Source organism: Rhizophagus irregularis, chromosome 4, assembly GCF_026210795.1.
Source record: "Rhizophagus irregularis chromosome 4, complete sequence".
NCBI classification, from domain to species: Eukaryota; Fungi; Glomeromycota; class Glomeromycetes; order Glomerales; family Glomeraceae; genus Rhizophagus; species Rhizophagus irregularis.
This window is the reverse complement of record NC_089432.1, coordinates 389,864-410,453: the sequence shown is the minus strand read 5'-3', so window position 1 is coordinate 410,453 and position 20,590 is coordinate 389,864. Positions and strand designations below refer to the sequence as shown.

The 20,590-nt window shown below is 27.6% G+C and overlaps 6 protein-coding genes across 6 annotated transcripts; all 6 read left to right on the top strand.

The window, feature by feature from the left end:
* Window positions 1-3,655: 3,655 nt before the first annotated feature.
* Window positions 3,656-4,090, top strand: OCT59_023467 (uncharacterized protein; the record flags this gene model as incomplete). Its single annotated transcript, XM_025325505.1, has 1 exon — window positions 3,656-4,090. One exon carries the CDS (start codon window positions 3,656-3,658, stop codon window positions 4,088-4,090), a length of 435 nt encoding a protein of 144 aa, XP_025180868.1.
* Window positions 4,091-4,891: 801 nt separating this feature from the next.
* On the top strand, window positions 4,892-5,840 carry OCT59_023466 (uncharacterized protein; the record flags this gene model as incomplete). Its single annotated transcript, XM_066134708.1, has 3 exons — window positions 4,892-4,930; window positions 5,015-5,041; window positions 5,529-5,840. 3 exons carry the CDS (start codon window positions 4,892-4,894, stop codon window positions 5,838-5,840), a joined length of 378 nt encoding a protein of 125 aa, XP_065990805.1.
* Window positions 5,841-9,629: 3,789 nt separating this feature from the next.
* Window positions 9,630-9,950, top strand: OCT59_023465 (uncharacterized protein; the record flags this gene model as incomplete). The annotated part of the gene is made up of 1 exon (XM_066134707.1): window positions 9,630-9,950. One exon carries the CDS (start codon window positions 9,630-9,632, stop codon window positions 9,948-9,950), a length of 321 nt encoding a protein of 106 aa, XP_065990804.1.
* A 137-nt stretch (window positions 9,951-10,087) lies between these two features.
* On the top strand, window positions 10,088-11,350 carry OCT59_023464 (uncharacterized protein; the record flags this gene model as incomplete). The annotated part of the gene is made up of 4 exons (XM_066134706.1): window positions 10,088-10,525; window positions 10,588-10,933; window positions 10,996-11,084; window positions 11,168-11,350. 4 exons carry the CDS (start codon window positions 10,088-10,090, stop codon window positions 11,348-11,350), a joined length of 1,056 nt encoding a protein of 351 aa, XP_065990803.1.
* A 4,224-nt stretch (window positions 11,351-15,574) lies between these two features.
* OCT59_023463 (uncharacterized protein) lies at window positions 15,575-17,569 on the top strand (the record flags this gene model as incomplete). Its single annotated transcript, XM_066134705.1, has 15 exons — window positions 15,575-15,585; window positions 15,645-15,683; window positions 15,844-15,849; window positions 15,984-16,051; window positions 16,174-16,306; window positions 16,381-16,386; window positions 16,516-16,535; window positions 16,631-16,649; window positions 16,745-16,764; window positions 16,840-16,868; window positions 16,954-16,986; window positions 17,061-17,117; window positions 17,286-17,340; window positions 17,413-17,475; window positions 17,550-17,569. 15 exons carry the CDS (start codon window positions 15,575-15,577, stop codon window positions 17,567-17,569), a joined length of 579 nt encoding a protein of 192 aa, XP_065990802.1.
* A 2,628-nt stretch (window positions 17,570-20,197) lies between these two features.
* OCT59_023462 (uncharacterized protein) lies at window positions 20,198-20,536 on the top strand (the record flags this gene model as incomplete). Its single annotated transcript, XM_025325507.2, has 1 exon — window positions 20,198-20,536. One exon carries the CDS (start codon window positions 20,198-20,200, stop codon window positions 20,534-20,536), a length of 339 nt encoding a protein of 112 aa, XP_025180874.2.
* Window positions 20,537-20,590: the final 54 nt, after the last annotated feature.

Sequence of the window (20,590 nt, the reverse complement as noted above, 5' to 3'; positions counted from 1 at the left end):
CTAGTAGCAACTAGTCTTTGTAAATTCCAATGTTTAAAACAATGTTATAATTGTTATAAATAAATAAATCATTTTTTCCTTCAATAAATGGAAGTTATAAAAACTAAAATATGTAATATGTTCGCAATGTTTCAGTTTGTTATTTTTCATTCATTTCATTACACGCTGTTTACGTTTCTAGTAAATATGTAAACGAAATTGAACAATTTTGTTGAAGTTTTTGAGACAATGTGATTACTAATAATGCGTAATTCGCGTCAATAATTTCGAAATTTTTTTACCGAAATTTAAGAATTAACCGTCTTGAAAAAATATTTCTAAAATTTATTTTCGATAATGCTAACTTAGGTTATGAGATTTTACTGCTAATTCTAGCCAATTATAAAGTAAACTATGGGTGTACTTTGACAAACAATTTCTTAATTCTGCCAAACTTTCTGTATAAAACTGGTCGATATAATAAATATAAAATTTTAAATTTTTATATTGATTCTGGGCTAATTCTAATGTTGTACTAACTTAATTTTTGACTAAAAATTTAATTAATGCAGAGTAAAGTTGCAAATAATTAAGAACTATCTGTGTAATATTTTTGAAGCTTAAAAACATATAATTGTTCTATTATAATATGATGTAATTTTCTTTATTTTAACATTTGTGTTAAGCAAACATGTACCACCGACTGTAAGTTAAAACTTTTTAAACCTAATATAAAAATATAAAATACATTTTTTATTGTAAAGTTCCATAGTTCAACCCCTTCACAAAATACCATAACTTCATAAAGCCAAGAAGCTGTAACATTTTAAAAAAAAAATACATATGGACATTCCTAAAGCTATAGATTTTTATAACATACCGCTGCTTTCATTCCATTACTTCTATAAAATCCAAGTCTAAAAAAACGTCGGATAAACAATTCATTAAACTGATCCATTAATATATCCGTTATCGCATAACAGCTGGATAATAGATAAACACAATTTTCGATATAAGGTTATAAAATAAGCGAAATAATGAAATAAAAATGTTAATCATACTTTTGTTAGCTTTCATATCTTTCTGTTAAGCATTTTCAACGATAGTCCAAAATCATTTTGAATTTCTTCGATAAAAAGCAAGTCGTAGGGAAAATGAATGTGAGTGAAAAATTCTTTTCACGTGATCCTATAGTGATGGTTTAGTCGTGAATTTTGCATTGCATAACGTGCATGAAAACGTCTGACAATTTTTCATTTGCCTTTTTACGTTCATCTAACTACATTCTTCCCACATGGACGAACATCCTGCTTGAAACAAGATTATAATCATCAATATTTCCGTTATAAAATTTGCTTAATCGACCATTTCGCAAATAGTAAAAACTAGATAATATCCCACAATCCGGACTCAGGTAATACCTGTCAGGAGTTGTCCTTCACTATCACTTGGGCTACTCCTGAACCAGATAATATCTGTCAGGAGGCGCCCTTTGTCAACTAAATCGAACGAACATCTACTTGAAATAAGATTAATATTAGTATTTTTCGTTACAACATATTTATTCAAACAAAAACAAACTACCTGTGTCAAATAATATTTGTTAGGAGGCGCAACTATATCGGAAAAACAACTGTTAACAACAGATTCAGCTCTTCTGAAGTTTATAATTATGGTAGTGCGGTCCGGTTTAGAGCCATGTATGGACTCGTACCTTTAAAATATGTTCTTATGGATATAATAACAAAAAATGGTTAGCACCTTTATAATATTACTTGGAGTATAATATAGTATCTTATATATGTGAATAATCACATTTAATTACATAATACAGTAATTAGTAAAGAATGTTGTATACATTTAAAAAACACATTGATGCAAATAAAAGTAAAGAGGAGTCTATTATTAGTTGCAGTATATATATAATATATATATATTTGATTACAAATATTTCAGTCCTATTTAACAATAAAGAATGTTTATAATATTATAATTAAAGCAATTAGCTTACGTAATTAAATTTATAGGCTACACTTTAGCCGTAGCCTTTAAAGGAAAGTCTTAGAAAATTAGTTATTTCATAGGGAAGTCGAGATATCATAGATATCATTGATCATCACAGTTCCGCCGTGATTAAACTATTTAGACTATTTGGCTTATCCCTCTAACTAAATATGAAATGAAATGTTTTTAGTACCGCACTACCGCGACTAGTATATTTATTGTGTAACTATAAATAGTAAATTTATGTTTGTGTTACAAAAAATAATATATATACATAGACTTTATTGCATTGTTTTTAATTAAATCAAATTATCTTTAACTCTTTTTCTTTATAATCTTTTTAAAATTCTTTATTCTCTTTCTATTCTTTTTTTCAAATTCTTTATTCTTTTTAATTCTTTATTCTCCTTTTATTTTTCTTTTAAATCCTTAATTTTTTCTTTAATCTTTTTATTCTTCATCCTCTTAACTCTTTATTCTTTCAATTTTATTCTTTATTTTTTTTTATACTTTCTATTCTATATTTTTTTATTCTTTCTATTATTTAATAATTTATATTCTTGACTGTTTCCATTCTTTATCTTAATTCTTTACTCTTTTTATTTTATTTTTTCTTTAAAAATTTATTATTTACACGAAACTAATCAACATGAGCACATTCTAGAGTTATTCTGGCCAAAAGGGTAAGTCCTGTGAACAGTATGGCGACTTGTAATATTTAGCTACTAACTAATTTTTCGACCTTTTAGATCTCATTTCATATCTAAATGAGCGAGGCAGTAAATCATCATATTATGGATTTTTGAATTCATATTATAATGTTGTAATTGTTACTTCAACATTCTAAGATAATTGGCAGGATCTTAATAATACCTGGATTAGTCATTTCTTAGAAGAAGTAGAAAAGTTAGATCTATATCAAGAGGATTTTAAAGAAAAGGTGTGTTATTTTTTTATTTTGCAAAGTAGGGTAACTCCTAAGTGAGCTTGGAATTCCTGGTTTGATTTAAAGAATTATTGTATCAACAACCTGGAAATCAAGAAATTACTTTATTAACAATCAGCAAATCAGGAAATAACAATATATGTCAAGTTAGGAAATTCCTTGTTTAATTAGGAGAATTACTGTCTTGACATGTTGGTAATCAACTCAATATCTCACTTCAGGCATCCTACATTTGTTTTGATAAAGTCTGCTAATTCTGGAGGCAGAATTGGCTATGTACTCTTTTTGTTACTAAATTATTACTAAATAAAAAATTTACACACCACTAAAAATTTCTTTCTAATAACAGATAAATGTAGAGTATTTGCATTATGTAAAAGAAATGCAAATATTCTGGAAAAAGTCATTAAGGAAAATAAAAATATACTCTTCAAAATAAACAAAAGAGAGAGTTGAAAAGAGTAAAAGATGATAATAGAGAGTTAACTACTGGTAAGTTATAATACCTATCATATTATTTCTTTTTTTTTTACATTTATATATATTGATATTAAATTACATCTATTAGAACACTAGGAAAGTCAAAGCTGAATTTTAGGGCAAAACAAGGAAAGTTTAGCATAGAGACAAATTATTGATAATGCACTTCATATTGCTTCAGCATATGAAAGCCTCATTGCAAATAATATTATACCTTTTATTGCTTCTTTATCTTCAAGATCATGAATGTCTCTATCTTCAGCAAATGAATATGTACTTCAGGCAATCATGGGAAATCTTTTGTCATTAAAGTATTGTATTCCAGAGCTCACATTAGTAATGAATAGTCAAAGGCCAAAAGGTTCAGGCCGTTTTGGTTTTTCAGACATTTTTATTTTAAGTTATAAAGGAAATAATAATGTTATTTTAGAATTAAAGTATATTTCATTAGTTGGCCTTATGAATGGTATGCAGAAAAATAATCTTGGTGCAAATGAACTTGAAAAGCTAGACAAAATACTTGAAAAGGAAGATGAAGAATCTATATTAAAAAGACCATATACATATTGGTCAAAAGAAGATAAAAAAACAAAACTAACAACTATAGGTGATATATTAAATAATGGGATGAATCAATTAAATTCATATGAAAACAATTTCAAAAGGAAAAGCAACCAGTAATTCTTCAGGGGTGATTGATGAGCGTATTAAAATAACAAAATCAAATCCTAATAAATTGAAGGGATATGTCATATTAGTAATTGGATTTCGTCGCATTCTATGGAAAACTGCTGATGAAGTGACAATTATATATATAATAAAATTTAAAATATTTAATATTTAATCTAGTACTTGTAAATTTAAGATAAAATAAATAAAATAATAAAATTTTTATCTATTGTATTATTTATTTAAATTTAAAAAATCCTTATAGATTTATATGATATTTTCTATGCTATTTCCAATTTGTACAAACTTCTATTTTGGAAATTGTATTAATTGTTAACTTTATAATTTTAATACATCTCTATACAGATGAAATGTTATCACTATGTATTTATTTTTCCCGAATCCATAATCCCGACCTGAAACTTATATAACCAAAATTTACTGAAACTTATTTTAACATCAAAAATTTGATCATGTTTAGATTACCGTATATAAATAATTTGAATTGTGTTAATATGAAACACATGATCTGCCGCGCCTAATCTATTCCATATTAGGTTAGTAATATACTAAAAAAATTCCCTGTATAACATAACGTTTAGATTAGCTAACACATGATTTGTCTGCGCCTGAACTATTCCGTAGTAGTTGATCAGCAAATCCATGTTGATAATAGAAGTCTTTCAGCCATGTGTCCGAGCTTTTTTTGCAGGAAGATTGTAAAATCAAATATCATCATCACTGATCAGATTAATAAGACAATAACCTACATTTTTTCTATCTCTCTCATCTTTTTTTCCATTCTTCACAAACATGAGTGTTGAAATGATTGGTTCTGAAAAGTCCGCGCAGGTATTATTTTTTTCACTTTTGTTTGGTCAAACAGTCTGTTTTCAATGATATATATTGATATATTGTATGAAAATCTCACAACAGAACAGACAAGCTTCAGAAACTCAAAAGGTATTTGTATGATATTTATTGTAAGAACAATAAAAAGTGAATAATGACTAACAATCATATCAGATTCTTGCACAAATAGAAGAGGCGGTGAGAGTTAAAGTCCACTTTTTCAGATGGTAAACTTAAGAACCTTAGTGCATGCCAAATGATACATTAATATTACAATGCTGAAATAGTTAACTATGATCGTCTATTCATCAGAGTAGTTCATTCTAACTTACATGTTGCATATGATATTATTCTTACTAATTTTTAAATTAATATGATGGAGGCTGTAATTTGTATGGTTGGGAATGATCAATGGAGGTCTGATGCTGGTGCTTGGTTCCAATGGCCATCATATGAGAATTACACGAACCTATTAAGAATTATTGTATACCTCCTGATCTATGGCTCGAGGTTATTGTTAAATTTTGCTTGAAAACTAAAAAGGATAAACATGTTAATCTTCACTAATCTTAACTTCAACACATTTGTAATTCTGTAGGTATTTTACAATAGGGATCCAGATCATAAGAATGCATTAGAAAAAATTGATAAGGTTCAACATGACCTAGATAGCATTTTTAACATTGAATTTGTCACAATTGCTTTACCTGATAGAGGATCTCATTTTTATGGGAACCCTAATCTTGGAGCAATTTCGATTCTTGCAAATCCAACCAGCCAAAATACAAGACCTTATCTTGCACCATACTTAATTCACTGGAATGCAAACAACATTCCAGTTTACTACATTGTAAACTGGAATCATCATGTTGTATTGAAATGTGGCATTTTAACATTATTCTTAATATAATTTCCAGACCTTGTCGTTTGGAAAATGATAAATTAAATTTGATTATAATTTTCTGTACAACTAAATGGCACATAATTGATGGTCTCAATTTGTTCTGAATTAATAATATAGGATAAAATATAAGTAGATAGAATGACTTTACCACCAGCATAATATACGGCAAAGATGGTGATGTTTGGTCTTTTTCATCTATTCAGCACAACTGAATGATACTTTATATATACTAATATGCTGTTCATTTATAACATTTATACCTGCTCTACACTTGGTTTTTTGCTTTTTCCCTGTAATGGATTTGAATTACTTTATTTAATCATTTTATATTATTCACCTTCAAATATTTCATTTAAGAGATGCCGTATGGATTTTAGTATTAAAAATAGTATTATATGTTATACAGTATTAATGGGAATAATTGATACAAAATATATATCAAATAAAGGAGTTATGGGCCAAGTACGTAGACGAATCGGAAACAAGTATTACTGCACATATCTAATTTATGGGTATTTATTTATTTTATAGTTTACAAAATCATCAAATATTGTCAGTGTGATCTATTATTAAAAGTCTCTAAAAAAATACATGTCATTGACTAAGAAAAATTAAAAATTTTGCTAGGAAAAAAAATGAAAAAAAATCAGAAAAATATTCATGCGTAAGAAAAAAATATATTTTTTCTTAGAATTGTAAGCGAAAGTTTGAGGTTTAATCATTTTTTTTTTCTCAAAAAATTTTTTTTGAATTAAATTCACATTCAGGAAGATCAAAACTTACGTCTCTAAAAAAATATGAAAAGGATGACTCAATTTTTTTAGGAAAACAAAATTAACAAAATTGGGACCAAAATTATCGTGGTAAAGGTGGTAAAGAGATTAAAACAACACAAGCAGAAATCAAGAAAAATGAAGGTGAAATCAAATATCATCTTGGTAATTTTTTTTAATAATTTTCATATTTCGTTACGATAACTAATGAATTTTAACATGAGTATTAAATTATCCATACATCCAATATTTGTAATAATAATAATTATTATTAAAAATCATATATTAAAATTATTCTCATCGTTCAATTAACCAATTAACTAATTAACCAAAATATTCGTGATCGTTAAAGATAAATACCACGTAATTAGAATTGTAATTTCAGCCTACATTATGATTTGATCGTCTGTTCGGGCCAAAAATGCACGTAATTAATTGACATGGAAAATGGGATATTTTTATAAATTTGATTCTTCCAATTTTACTTTATATTATTGATAGAGTTAATTTTAACATCATGGCGGATTCAAATTAAATTAAATAAATATTTGACAGTATTTTGGTCACCAAATTTCTATTTAAGTCCCAAATTTATTAGTGAACAGTAAAAATGATAAATTTTGCGTCTAACCAATTTTCCCGTCACCTAACCAATTTTTCCAGTGTTAATGACGTGTCATTATTTGATATTTTAGGAAAAAAGGTTTAATGTTTCTGTTAAGTCAATTTAATTCTCAAGGACGCAGAAGGGTTTTTGCTAAATTTCATAAATCCGCCACAATGTGTTCTTCTAATGGTCCTTCATACAGAAAATAAACAAAATTCAACGAACAAATCACACCAACTTTGCTCTAATATAAAAATTTTAAAATTTTAGCATCGTACTAAAATATTATTATCGTACGACATTCCCATATCAGATATCGCTATAACTTATTTGTTGTAAGCTCATAAAATCAGTTTTAAACTTTCCACTCCATATATAAAATAATTCATTTGCAGTGTCAAATTTTATATTATCATAAAAGTTAAATTATTTATTTAATGAGAAAGTTATAACAATAATAATAAAAATAACGAATTATTTAAATTACAAACTAAGAATCTTGTAAAAAATTTTACTACTCTATACTTAGTGTTTAAATAATTCAAAACAAAAAAAAATAAAAGTAAGCAAAATATATTCTGTCAGATATTAAGTAACTTAAAATCCATCTAAATAAATAAATTAATTAATAAATAATATACAAATATAATTAAATACAAAAATATTTTTCTTGCAAATATATAAAACACATATGACAATATGAAAACACTTTCCATCCGGAATTTCCAATTCATCTTGTTCTTCCAAATGAAAATTTTTTATCATCATGGACTTCATCCTCGTTTATAAAGAAAAATTAAAATAGAATGATAATATTATGATAATAAATTTAATAGAGTCAATTATGAAAATCTATACATACCATCATTGATGATATTCTTTATTTGTTGTTGTTCCACTATTTCTTTTCCATAATTAATTTGAATATCTATAAAAATGTAAAATATGTTATATTCAAGGAGTTAAGAATTTAATTAAAATAAGAATAATTATTTACTTGCCATTATTTGAATTTATTTGCAATTCATCAAATGATTTGGATAATTCTTTACTGTCATCTAAAAATTTATTAAAACACAAATTAATAATTTATAATTGCTATAACTTAAAAGCCAAATGGCTATAAGTTCATACTATTAAAAAAAAAAAGAATAAAATTTAAATGACCAATTACCTTTTAAAATTTTACTACTTGCTTTGGATGTGTTACCATAACTTTGATTACTTGAACTACTAAAATCATTAACTAAAATTAATAAATATGTCATATTTGTTAAATTAATATTTACAAATACTCACTATTATAAGGAATATTAAAGTGGTCGTATGATTTATTACTATGAAATTCTATTAAAAGATAATAAATTATTTAAAAGTTTTACAGTAAGTATTATCTTATATATAAACAAACGTTATAATACATATCTATATTTTCAATTGTTATAGTATAAATCTTACCTTTTTGCTCTTCTATTATTATTTAAATTATTTAAATTAAAAAACAACATCAATATTTTTTTAAATAATAAAACTATTATTAAATATAATAAATATTAAAATTATACCTTCCGTAGCATTTTTTGGTTTTGGTAAATTTTTAAATTGATAAATTTTACTTGTAAATAATTTGCTACTTGTATAATTTGTATTTGTTTTATCCGTTTCTAAGTTATCATTTATTTCTTTTTGAAGCGTTTCATTTGATATATTTTGATAAGATTTCAAAAGTTTCTTAATTTCTTTCCAAAGTGTTGCAATATCAGTCTTTTTGATGGATCAGCATCCCAACATTGTTTCATTAAATTTTCATATTTTAAAGGAGTTCCTGCTATTATTTTTGGTCTCATTCCATTAATTATTTTTAATGCAAGATTATAATCATTTTCAAAATCATTAAAAGGAGGTTGCCCAGATGAAATTTCCCACATAAGCATTGCAATACTATAAATATCAGATTTTTTTTGTAGTATTCCTTCCAGAAATAACTTCTGGTGCTATATAAGGAAGATTTCCATATATACTTTCTGTTGATTTATCAGCAGGTCCACAAAATCCAAAATCACTAATAACCCATCTTTTATTTAGTTTTAAATACAATATATTCCCAGAGTGTAAATCTCTATGAATTGCATTCTCATGATGAATAACACTTAGTGCAAGAATTATATCATAAACAATATTTATTCTTTCTTTCCATGAAAGTTTATTTTGAGATTGTTGTAAATATTTTTTTAAATCAACATCTGCTTTATATATTATAATAAATCATTCCGAGCAGAAATGACTAATGATAACGCGACCATAATTGTACAAACTCCTATAAGCTATTTGATAATTTAATTTACATATATATAGTACCCCAATTAAACATTTTTTATTTTTTATAAAAAAAAAGCGCAATAAATTACGTGAAAAATGACTACTCTTACACTTAATTGTTGTGTCAAGGAAACAGCTCTTGGAAACCAAGACTATTTCAAAATTATTATTGATACAGATAAAAACGGTCATGATTTAAAAAAATTAATTTGGGAAAATATAGGAATCCTTGATATCAACATACCCGTATGGAAAGTGAAAATCCCTTTTAGTGAAAAAGAAAATTTGCAACTCGAAAACGTTGAAGGAATGGAGATAAAAAACGAAAGTAGTGTTGAAGAAATTTTTAACAACCGGGTTGAAGACAATATTTATATTCAAGGTAACCAAGGAAGAAAACTTATGGCGTTTGTTTAAATGTTTTGTATTATGTAACAACTAACAAATAAATTCCAGTATATCACGTGTGCAAGATGTGCAAGATATGCAAAATATGTGGAAAAAATAATTTGTCTTACCTACGAACTACTTCAAAGTGTGAAACAAGTAACTTAATGATACATCAAGAAGAATACGCAAAACATCTCGGGGATCGTAAAATTGAAACAGTAGATGACTTTGAGCAACTCAAAAAGCTTATGGGAGCCAGAATAGCCTTTCTTAATAAATTTGAAAAAGAAGGGAAAAATCTGGAAGCTTTTGTAGGTCCGGGAATAGTTGATGATAAACTTTCATTGATTGTTATTTTCCCTGACGAAACGGTAGAAATCTGTCTACCAGCAACTTTTGAAGGATACCAAGTGCTCTTTAGATACGGAGTTGCTCAATTAGCTTCTAATCCTCGAGTTTATCATGAAATACTCAGGCCCGGTATTAGCATTGGATGTTCAGAAGCCGAAAATGCCTTCACATTAGGAGCTTTCTTCCAGACAAGCGACAAGAAATTTATACTTACTGCGGGACATGCAATTGGAGAGGGAAGATTTGAAAACGTATGAATTTATTTTTTCCGTAACTATTGAACTGAAGTTTTACATTTTTGAAATTCAATTAGGATCCAAAAACAAGTCCCTGCGCGCAAGTTACATTCAAATTCCATGGTGTTAACGAGAGTAGTAATCTTTTAGATTACGCTTTTTGTGAAGTGGAAAATTGTCACAGGGTGCCATTAGTTAATACAAACAAACCACTTGGTGATACTGAAATCGTTATTCATAAGTGCAAGAGTTTTATTAGAAATGACCCAAAAGCTATGTCATATGTTTATAAATGTGGCAGAACAAGTTACCTCACAAAAGGAATAATAACTGATCAAATGATGTACTTTTATACTGATACATTTGGAAAAGTATTAAAAGTATCTGCTTTACTCGTTTCTGGCATAAATGGACAACCATTTGGTAAGTTGGTATATGTATTAAAGCAACGTCTTTCCTATTCTGATTAAAATTTATTTATATAGGCAAACTTGGTGATTCAGGATCGGCCGTGTTTGACAACGATGGATGCTTATGGGGAATATATTATGCATTTGACGGCCCGTACCATTTTGTAATTCCTATACATCTGATACTAAGTGATGTCCAAACAAGATATGGAGTTGGTCTTACACTTATTGATCCAGCCAATCGTAGCCTAATTATGTAAAAACTCATAAAACAGGTAGTGAAAGACAATGGATTGATAGTTCTGTAAGAGCTGTTACGGTTGATGAAGTACATAATGGTGGAGCATATTTACTATTTTATGAGCGTGTGAATGAATTAATTAATGATGTATTAAACATTTATGAGTTAAATTCTTTTATTAGTAACTAAAATTGTAAACTATTTTATTTACAATAAATGCATATTAAATAGAAAATTCTTTTTTTTTGTTTATCTCCTCTTTGGAATAAAAAACAATAAACGTATTATTGTTTTCGGAATCAATGCATTTAAGTGCCGAATTTACTTGATGAATATCTGGCCGTTTTTCTGGTTCGAGTTCCCAACATTCTATTCAAATAAATCACAATTAGTTTATAACAAGAATAAAGAGAAATGAGATCCTCTTTTTCGTAATTAAAAGGCGATGAACGACTTGTTAATTCCCAGAATATTACTACAAGGCTATAAATATCGGGTTTCTCGTTTATCTTATATGTCAAATGCTTAAACCAGCTGGGTAATTGCGTTGAAGAATATCTGCAGTAGGATATAACAAATTAGATTTTTTGACCTTGGGATCCCTGAATACGTGCCAATTTGTCGTTTGTAGGTGATTCTGTTGGATTGTATAAAAGCCAAAGGCGGGTGTAATACCAGTCTATTTTTTCATGGGTGATTTGATTTTCAATAGGTTTTAAAGAAGAGTTGTTAACTACGGAATTAAAGAGCCAGGCTTGAATGGGTGTATCACTCCATTTTCTGATGCTGCGATCCACTATGTATATATTGTTTCAGTTAATGAAACCCAGAGAAGTGGATGAAAAAAATTGTGATTGACGATTATTAGATCTTCTAAATAAGTCCCTGGCAAAGCAAGTTCGTCCGCGCGGTTATTGTATGTGTCGACTTCATGAGCTTTAACTTTTTTCAGAACCAATACAATATTTCGATGGTGAATAAGCCAAAATATTAGGTTCCAGATCAGAAAACTATTTTGTTTGAGTTGTGACGTGGGCTGAGCGTGAGTGAATTCATGCGCTTTTGGTACGTTTGAACTTTGAATACAGTTGGCTGAGTCGGTGGATATAGTACATGTACTGTTGTACGGAAGTGTTAGAAGGGCCGTTAGAATACCCATGGCTTCGCTTTTGTAGGATGAAGGAAAAAAACGGTTGATCCATGGAACGTGCACTGAGGAGCGGGATGGGAAACTTGAATCCATCCAAATCCGCTTTTGCAATATTGGGAGCCTATTTGTTTGACTGAACCGTCAATGTAAAAGTGGAAATAGTCATAAGGAGCGAATTGAGTTGCTAGATCTATTAATCTAGATTTAACATTATGGTGACAATTGATCGCCTTTCCGATTTGTAAGATGACATTTTTGAGTGAAAAAGATATATCAGGCGTTGATAACTGAGCCATAGAGTCAGTCTCCGAAGACAGTTTTCCCTGACTATATAAAAAAATACTATATGCTATAAAGCGTAAATTAAATAAAGGTTTAGTAGCTAAAAAATATTTGGAAGAAGGAAAAAAATTAGAAAATGTTTGTGTTGTACTTTGAAAATGTTGAGGCGATTGGTCTTGTTGGTAATGACACATCTAGGTCTTATATCACGCGGATAATACGAATTGAGCGAACATCCCGGACATGGAATCAATATCAACGGTACTCGATGGGTCTATAGTATGGTTCGTTGAAGCTGGGAGAAATAGAGGAGTAGTTGTTGGTGTCTTGTGATAAGGTCTTGCCGAAGAATATTTCTTTGAGAGAGTTGTTCCAATGTAGTGTCCATTAGCTCGTGGATGCGATACATAAGCGTACGATAGTTGCTTAACGTATATTTTTCTTCTATATCTTTAAACTATTTCGGTGTTTTGCCCTTATAGTTGTTCGACTTTTTATTGGTAATATAGATTTTTCTTCTTCTAAATTAATAATTTGATTTTATCACGTGATTTTATCACAAGTAAAAACTTTTCTTTGATATCAAGAGGCATTTTATGACAGCTAAGTGCTAAATGTGCTAAATGTGCTTCTATATTACTTGGCTCACCACGTCATAGACAGTAATTACATTTACAACTTTGGTGTCCATCTTTTTTTTGTCCAACATTGTAAAAAAATTCCAAACCTCTATGAGTACCAGGCTTAGCAGCTGTTTTGTTTTTTTGTACAGGTGTCTTACTTGCTATATCACTCATTTTACTTCTAAGTTTAAAAAAGTACTCGGTTTATTAAAACAAAAAAAATAAATTCAATTCGCATGATTACTAATTTTCGCGTTATTTAAAAAACTCATCCCTTAAAAAATTTACGATTTACAAGATTATCGATTATCATCATCAAAATTCATATATAACTGATGATCATTCTAGAAACATCTAGATAGGACCATACAAACTTTTTCAATTTCCGTTTTTTCGTTTTTATTTTTTTGAATTGTATAGTAAGTTTCAGTTTATAAAATTTATTATTATTTATATAATTTAATTATATTATTTCACATAAAATTAAAAATATTTTTAATTATAATATAATTTATATATACAATAATACTAATAAAATTTTTTATTTACAGAAATGGATTCTCCAAATAATAAAACGTAAAAGACATGCAAAGGTGTCAAATAAGAAATTTTTTTGGAGAAATAAATACTATACATATGAAAGAAACATAGAATGTATTTTGAATCCCGAATTAAGGACCAAAATCAATACAGGATATAAGGTGATTTCAATGAGTATTTATATTTTTTTGTTTTATTTATTTATTTTTTTTTTGTTAAAAATAATTAATTATTTAAAATTTTTTTTTTTTTAATCGCAGTGTTATTTAACTTTTTATAATATTACATTATTTTTTATTTTAATAACTTTAATTTTTTAAAAAATCATTATCTTTTATTTTTTTAATTTTCAGTTTTATCAGTTTTTTTAATCTATTGTTTAATTTGGCAGTTCCTGAAAAGTCGCCAAATTAAACATTCCCTTTAATTTCTCAATCTGGCAGTCCCTGAAAAGTCGCCAGATTATCTTTTATTTTAAAATCTATTAATTTTTTAAAAAATCATATATTTAGTATTTTCTTTTAATTTTTATTTTTAACTTTTTTAATTTATTGTTTTAATTTGGCAGTCCCTGAAAAGTCGCCAAATTAAACATTCCCTTAAATTTCTTAATCTGACAGTCCCTGAAAAGTCGCCAGATTATCTTCTATTAATTTTTTTAAAAATCATTATTTAGTAATTTTTTTTAATTTTCAGTTTTTTTAATTTATTGTTTAATTTGGCAGTCCCTGAAAAGTCGCCTAATTAAACATTCCCTTTAATTTCTCAATCTGGCAGTCCCTGAAAAGTCGCCAAATTATCTTTTATTTTAAAATCTATTAATTTTTTAAAAAATCATATATTTAGTATTTTCTTTTAATTTTTATTTTTAACTTTTTTAATTTATTGTTTTAATTTGGCAGTCCCTGAAAAGTCGCCAGATTAACTTTTATTTTAAAATCTATTAATTTTTTAAAAAATCATATATTTAGTATTTTCTTTTAATTTTAATTTTTAACTTTTTTAATTTATTGTTTAATTTGGTAGTCCCTGAAAAGTCACCAGATTAAACATTTTCTTTAATTTCTCAATCTGACAGTCCTGAAAAGTCGCCAGATTATCTTTTATTTTAACATCTATTAATTTTTTAAAAAATCATTATTTAGTATTTTTTTTTAATTTTCAGTTTTTTTAATTTATTGTTTTAATTTAGCAGTCCCTGAAAAGTCGTCAAATTAAACATTCCCTTAAATTTCTCAATCTGGCAGTCCCTGAAAAGTCGCCAGATTAACTTTTATTTTAAAATCTTTTAATTTTTTTAAAAATCATTATTTAGTAATTTTTTTTAATTTTCAGTTTTTTTAATTTATTGTTTAATTTGGCAGTCCCTGAAAAGTCGCAAAATTAAACATTCCCTTTAATTTCTCAATCTGGCAGTCCCTGAAAAGTCGCCAGATTATCTTTTATTTTAAAATCTATTAATTTTTTAAAAAATCATTATTTAGTATTTTTTTTTTAATTTTTATCTTTTTTAATTTATTGTTTAATTTGGTAGTCCCTGAAAAGTCACCAGATTAAACATTTTCTTTTATTTCTCAATCTGGCAGCCTCCGAAAAGTTGTCAGATTTTAATATATTTTTTTAATTTATTATTAGTTTTTAATTTTTAAGTATTAATTTAAAAATTCTTTTATATAAATACTCATTGAAATCTTTTTTTTTATACAGAATGATAAGGATTCAAAAGAAGTTAAAAAATTTTGGGGCTGGTGCTTCGCTTTGTAAACTTTACATATTTTTTTTTTTGTAAGTATCGGTTCCTTTGGTTTGGACTCGGATATGCCGATATGGTAAGTTTCTACCGAAACTTATCTGTAATAATATTTTTAATTTGTTTTTTTTATTGTAGGTATCCGGTTCTTTTGGCATTGGACGCCACTTGGTTTCGGTATCCTTTTTGTAGGACGGTACCTTGCTGTAGATCGGTCTTGGAATGAATTGGTAAGTTTCGAAGCAAATCTTTGCTTCAAAACTTTTAAACTTTTTAAAATTTATTTATTTATATATTTATTTATTTTGATTTTTTGATTTTTTTTCTTTTTTCGCAGGTATCGGTAAATTGAGCTTCCTGGATCATGAGACGATCAGTAAGTCTCGAAACGGTTCATTTTGAAACTTTTAAACTTTTTTTGTTTTTTTAATTTTGTTTTGAAGATACTAACCATTTCTTCTTTTGTCTATTTTGTAGGTCTCTTCGATTTTTGGGTCAGCTTCTTTCGTTTTATTCAGTTCATCCGACATGCAATACAATCAGGGGTAAATTTCTTGTTTGCTTTATTTTTTTGTAAGGATCCAGGATCGGTTATATGGGATTTCGAGGATATATACCTTCGAATTTTTAACAAAACATTTTTACTAACGGTTTCGTTTTTTTGTAGGTCCTTTTGGCTTCATTTCAGCTTCGGAAGGTATCATTTCTTCTTTTTTTGTAGGAATTGCCGTTCGGACGTTGGCTTCTTGGACTTCTTCGGTTGAATTTCTCGACGTTGGATGGCACCTGGACTTGGATTGGTAAGATTTGCTTTGAACTTTTTAAATTTATTTTTTTTTTATTATTATTTTTTTAATTTTTTCTTTTTTTGCAGGTATCGGTAATTGAGCTTTCCTGGATCCGGAATGGTAGGATCGATGAGTTTTTTTATTAAATTCTATTTACTTTAAAGTTTTTTTTAATTTTTATTTGAAGAAACTAATCGTTTCTTCTTTTGTCTATTTTATAGGTATCGTCTTCGGTTTTTAGGTCGGCTCCTTCGAAATTTTTTATTTTTTTTAAGAAAGTTTTTTTTAATTTTTATTTGAAGAAACTAATCGTTTCTTCTTTTGTCTATTTTATAGGTTCGTCTTCGGTTTTTAGGTCGGCTCCTTCGAAATTTTTTATTTTTTTTAAGAAAGTTTTTTTTAATTTTTATTTGAAGAAACTAATCGTTTCTTCTTTTGTCTATTTTATAGGTATCGTCTTCGGTTTTTAGGTCGGCTCCTTCGAAATTTTTTATTTTTTTTAAGAAATGTTAACTAATTGTTTCTTGTTCTCTTTTTTTTTGTAGTCTTTCAGCTGGATCCCCTTGGCCTATGGGTGAGTTTCGAAATGAAACTCAACTTCATCGTTATTTTTTTGCCGAAACATTGCCATATTGATGTTTTGTTCTTTTTTTTGTAAGGTTTTCGGCTTCTTGGATCTCCTTGGGTCTATGGTGGGTTTCAAACGAAACTTTTGTTGTTTTTTTACTGAAAGATTCTGATTTTTAAGATTTTGACCGGTGATAAGAAATTGGATCAAACGAAAGACCAACCAGCGATGAATTATCTAGATATTAGTTTTTTGGTATTGTTCTACTAGACGTTTTCCTAAAGAAATATGCGAAAAACTATCCTATGAAGAAAAAGAAGTTAGGGCTGCGTTTGAAGAATCTGATAAAAAAATGCCAAGCATCGCATCTTCATACAAAAATAATTCTAATGCTATATATACTGGTAGAACGTTCACATTTAGCAATTTATTACCAAAACTACGGCATACTATGTTAATAATGAAGAAAGCGATGGAGGTATTTTTTTTTATTTTTGAGATCATTTTAGAAGAAAAATAACTAAAAATAATATAACGATATGTTTAATAGATTTCGGCTCTCAATTTAGTCAATTAAACGACCTAGAAGTTTCTAATTCTATACAATTAAGAGGTATTTGATTTTAATGGTTTATAATTGTACATTTTACGTTTTAAATAAGATACTAATAAATTATATTATAATAGACATTGGCGATGAACTGTAAATATAGTGAATTATCCGATTTGATCGTATTAGATGTTTTTGACAGTTACATATATATTTGTGGTTCCTATCTTTTGAATAGTACATTATTTCTATTCACTTTGATATCAAATACGACATAACACTATCTATCATTGTCCATTGGCGATCTATTTTTTACTACTTTGCTGAATCTTTGATTTTCATAAAATGTTAAACATATCACTAATAGATGGCATTCATTTAACATATTTTAATTTATGTAATATTTTTGTAATATCAATGACATATAGATATAGACAGAATAGCTTTATGATATTTCCAAATTACTAATAATTTAACAAATATTTTTGTAATATAAATAACATATTTTTGGAATATTTCTATTATATACTGAAATACAACTAATAAAATATTTATTACGGATATATGCAAAAAATATTGCAAAATTATGACTGTTACATTTGTATGTATTTCTTAATTTATATATTTTGCAATTCTTAGTATTTGAAATGTATATAAATTTGGTCATGTGGAATTTTATGGTTTATTGCAATAAATTTCGACTAAAGTTTATTTTGAATCCTTTCTCTATTTAGTTATTACGTATATCACGTGATTAATATTAAACTCATTTAATAAAATTTTAAACTATCGAAACTTTTTCCCTTTTTAAAATTTAAACTTTATCCTTTTAGAATTTTAAGCTTTTTCGAACCTTATCCCTTTTAGAATTTTAAGCTTTTTCGAAACTTTTCCCTTCCTTCATACTTTCCCTTTCCCTCGTCCTATGCCTTTCCTTTTCCCTCATCCTTTCTCTTCCCTCTATAAATTTCTTAATAATTAAAGAAACGTTTAATAAACGATTCGATTTTTTCTTTTTTTTTATTACTAAATTTTATCCTTTTTAACGTGCCAATGACCGAATTCTTTTTAAAAAAAGCTATTTTTTATCATCTTTTTTTTACTTATCAATTTACTTTTCTTTTGAACAAAAGCATAGAAAGAAAAAGGATTTTTATACCGTAAAATTGATTTTTTTTTTTAAAAAAAAAAGGAACAGACTATTCAGCTAAGTATATTTTACCCAGCTCCGAAATGAACGCTGGATTTCCAAGTTATGATTTAAAAAAAAAATTTTTTTAGCCCGAAATCATTTCTGACCTTTTTTTTTTCTTTTATAGGAAATCGGCTTCAACTTAAAAATCGAAAATACCAAATATTGTAAGTAAAGCTTTTAAAAAAATTTTTTGTTTTCCTTTTTTGTAGGAAATCAGCTTCGAGAATCCAGATAAGTTTCGAAAAATAATTCGAAACTTTACAGTAAAAAAACGATTTTAATTTTCTTCTTTTTTTTTAGGAAATCGGCTTCGTAACCTGTGCCTGGCCATGAAAAAATGGCAGTTCTGAACGCTGTACAAAAATCCAATAGTCCAAAAAAACCAAGGGGAAGAAGCCTTCCAAAATCTGAAAGCGTAATCGTAATCGACCTTGAACAGTGAATCCTCATCCGTCCACGCATCCTAATACCTCTCTCCAAATTCCAAATTCCAAAAAACTCCTCCAATCCAAAGAGCGTTTATAATTCATAAAATCTATTCTAGATTGCCATTAAAAACCTTTTGGTATTTCTTAGAACAAGAAATTCTTGTTTGCATATTTTACCTAGTTTCTAACGACAATCAAAGAACCCATATCCAATCAAAAAATTCCACGTGATGACTGCTGCGGCCTTTTTAGAAAATTTTTTGCCGAAAAATATTTTTTAATTATTTTTGATAGATAACAAAATTTATGATTAAATGTAATAGTTTAATAATAAATATGAATGTCGATCACTCCCGTCATAAGATTTAAAATATATTCGATATATATGATTATTATATAAAAAAATATTATATTTTTAATATATATTCGATAGATTGCTAACATATTTTTATCCTGATTTCTAACATATGTCCGATATATCATAAACATCGAGTTATAAGAGAGTTAACACTTAACAGAAGCACACCTGCTATATATCTGATATATTTTTGAATTTGGCAGGTTTCTGTATGACGTGGAAAATGTCTAAATCTCAATCAATCAACCATTAACCATGTGAAATAAGTAGAGGTGCATGATAGTAGTGATGATAACATGCTATGCAGCACGCACCAATCGCACCATGCATGTGCATGACTGCGCATCAAAATAGACTTTATACCATTTTTTATTAACTTTGCAATATACTATAAATTAATGATACGCGATAAAATTACAATTTACTTCGGAACCTTTCTTTCACCCAATTTTCTTTGAATTAATAAAGTTATCTGTAATAAGTTCTTACTAAAATGGATGAGGAAATAAATAATGAAGAAATTGATGGTGAAGATGAATAAAATAATTCAAATAAAATCATATGTAATTGTTATAAAACATGTTGCAACTTTATGTAATACATATTAATTATCACGCACTACTCAATCCGTGTGTATGGAATCACGTGCATGAAACCAAAATGCAGAATTTAAGTACTGTATATATGTGAGTTTGTTTCCTACAATTTCGCGTTTGTTGTTTATGTTCACGTCAAACTTACTTTCCCTTTTTTGATAAGCCACGAAACTTTGAAGATACAATACAAAATATTATTTATTGCATTATGGTCAAAGCTAGAGCGCACCAAAATAAACAAGAACAAGTGGAAGAAGAAACAATGGAGTTGCCACGGTATGTCTCAGATTATTTCGATAGAGTAAATCCTTTGGAGTGGAAGCTGTCGCATTTTTTACACAATACGGTAAAATCACGACCGAGTAGCTTATCAAGGGAACAAGTATTACGCGCTTTTAAAACAGGATTAGAAAATGGTTGGGAAGGAATGTTCAAGAAGAAAAGGCTAACAATTTTTGGATCCGAAGTCACGTTGGAAGCCGCTGATATGACGAAGTCTCGAAACATAACTGGTGCAAAATTATGTGTTGCCAAAAAGCTCCTATAAAATAGGAGAACAAAGGTATGCTGGTTTTGAGAGTAAGATAGGAGGAAGAAACTT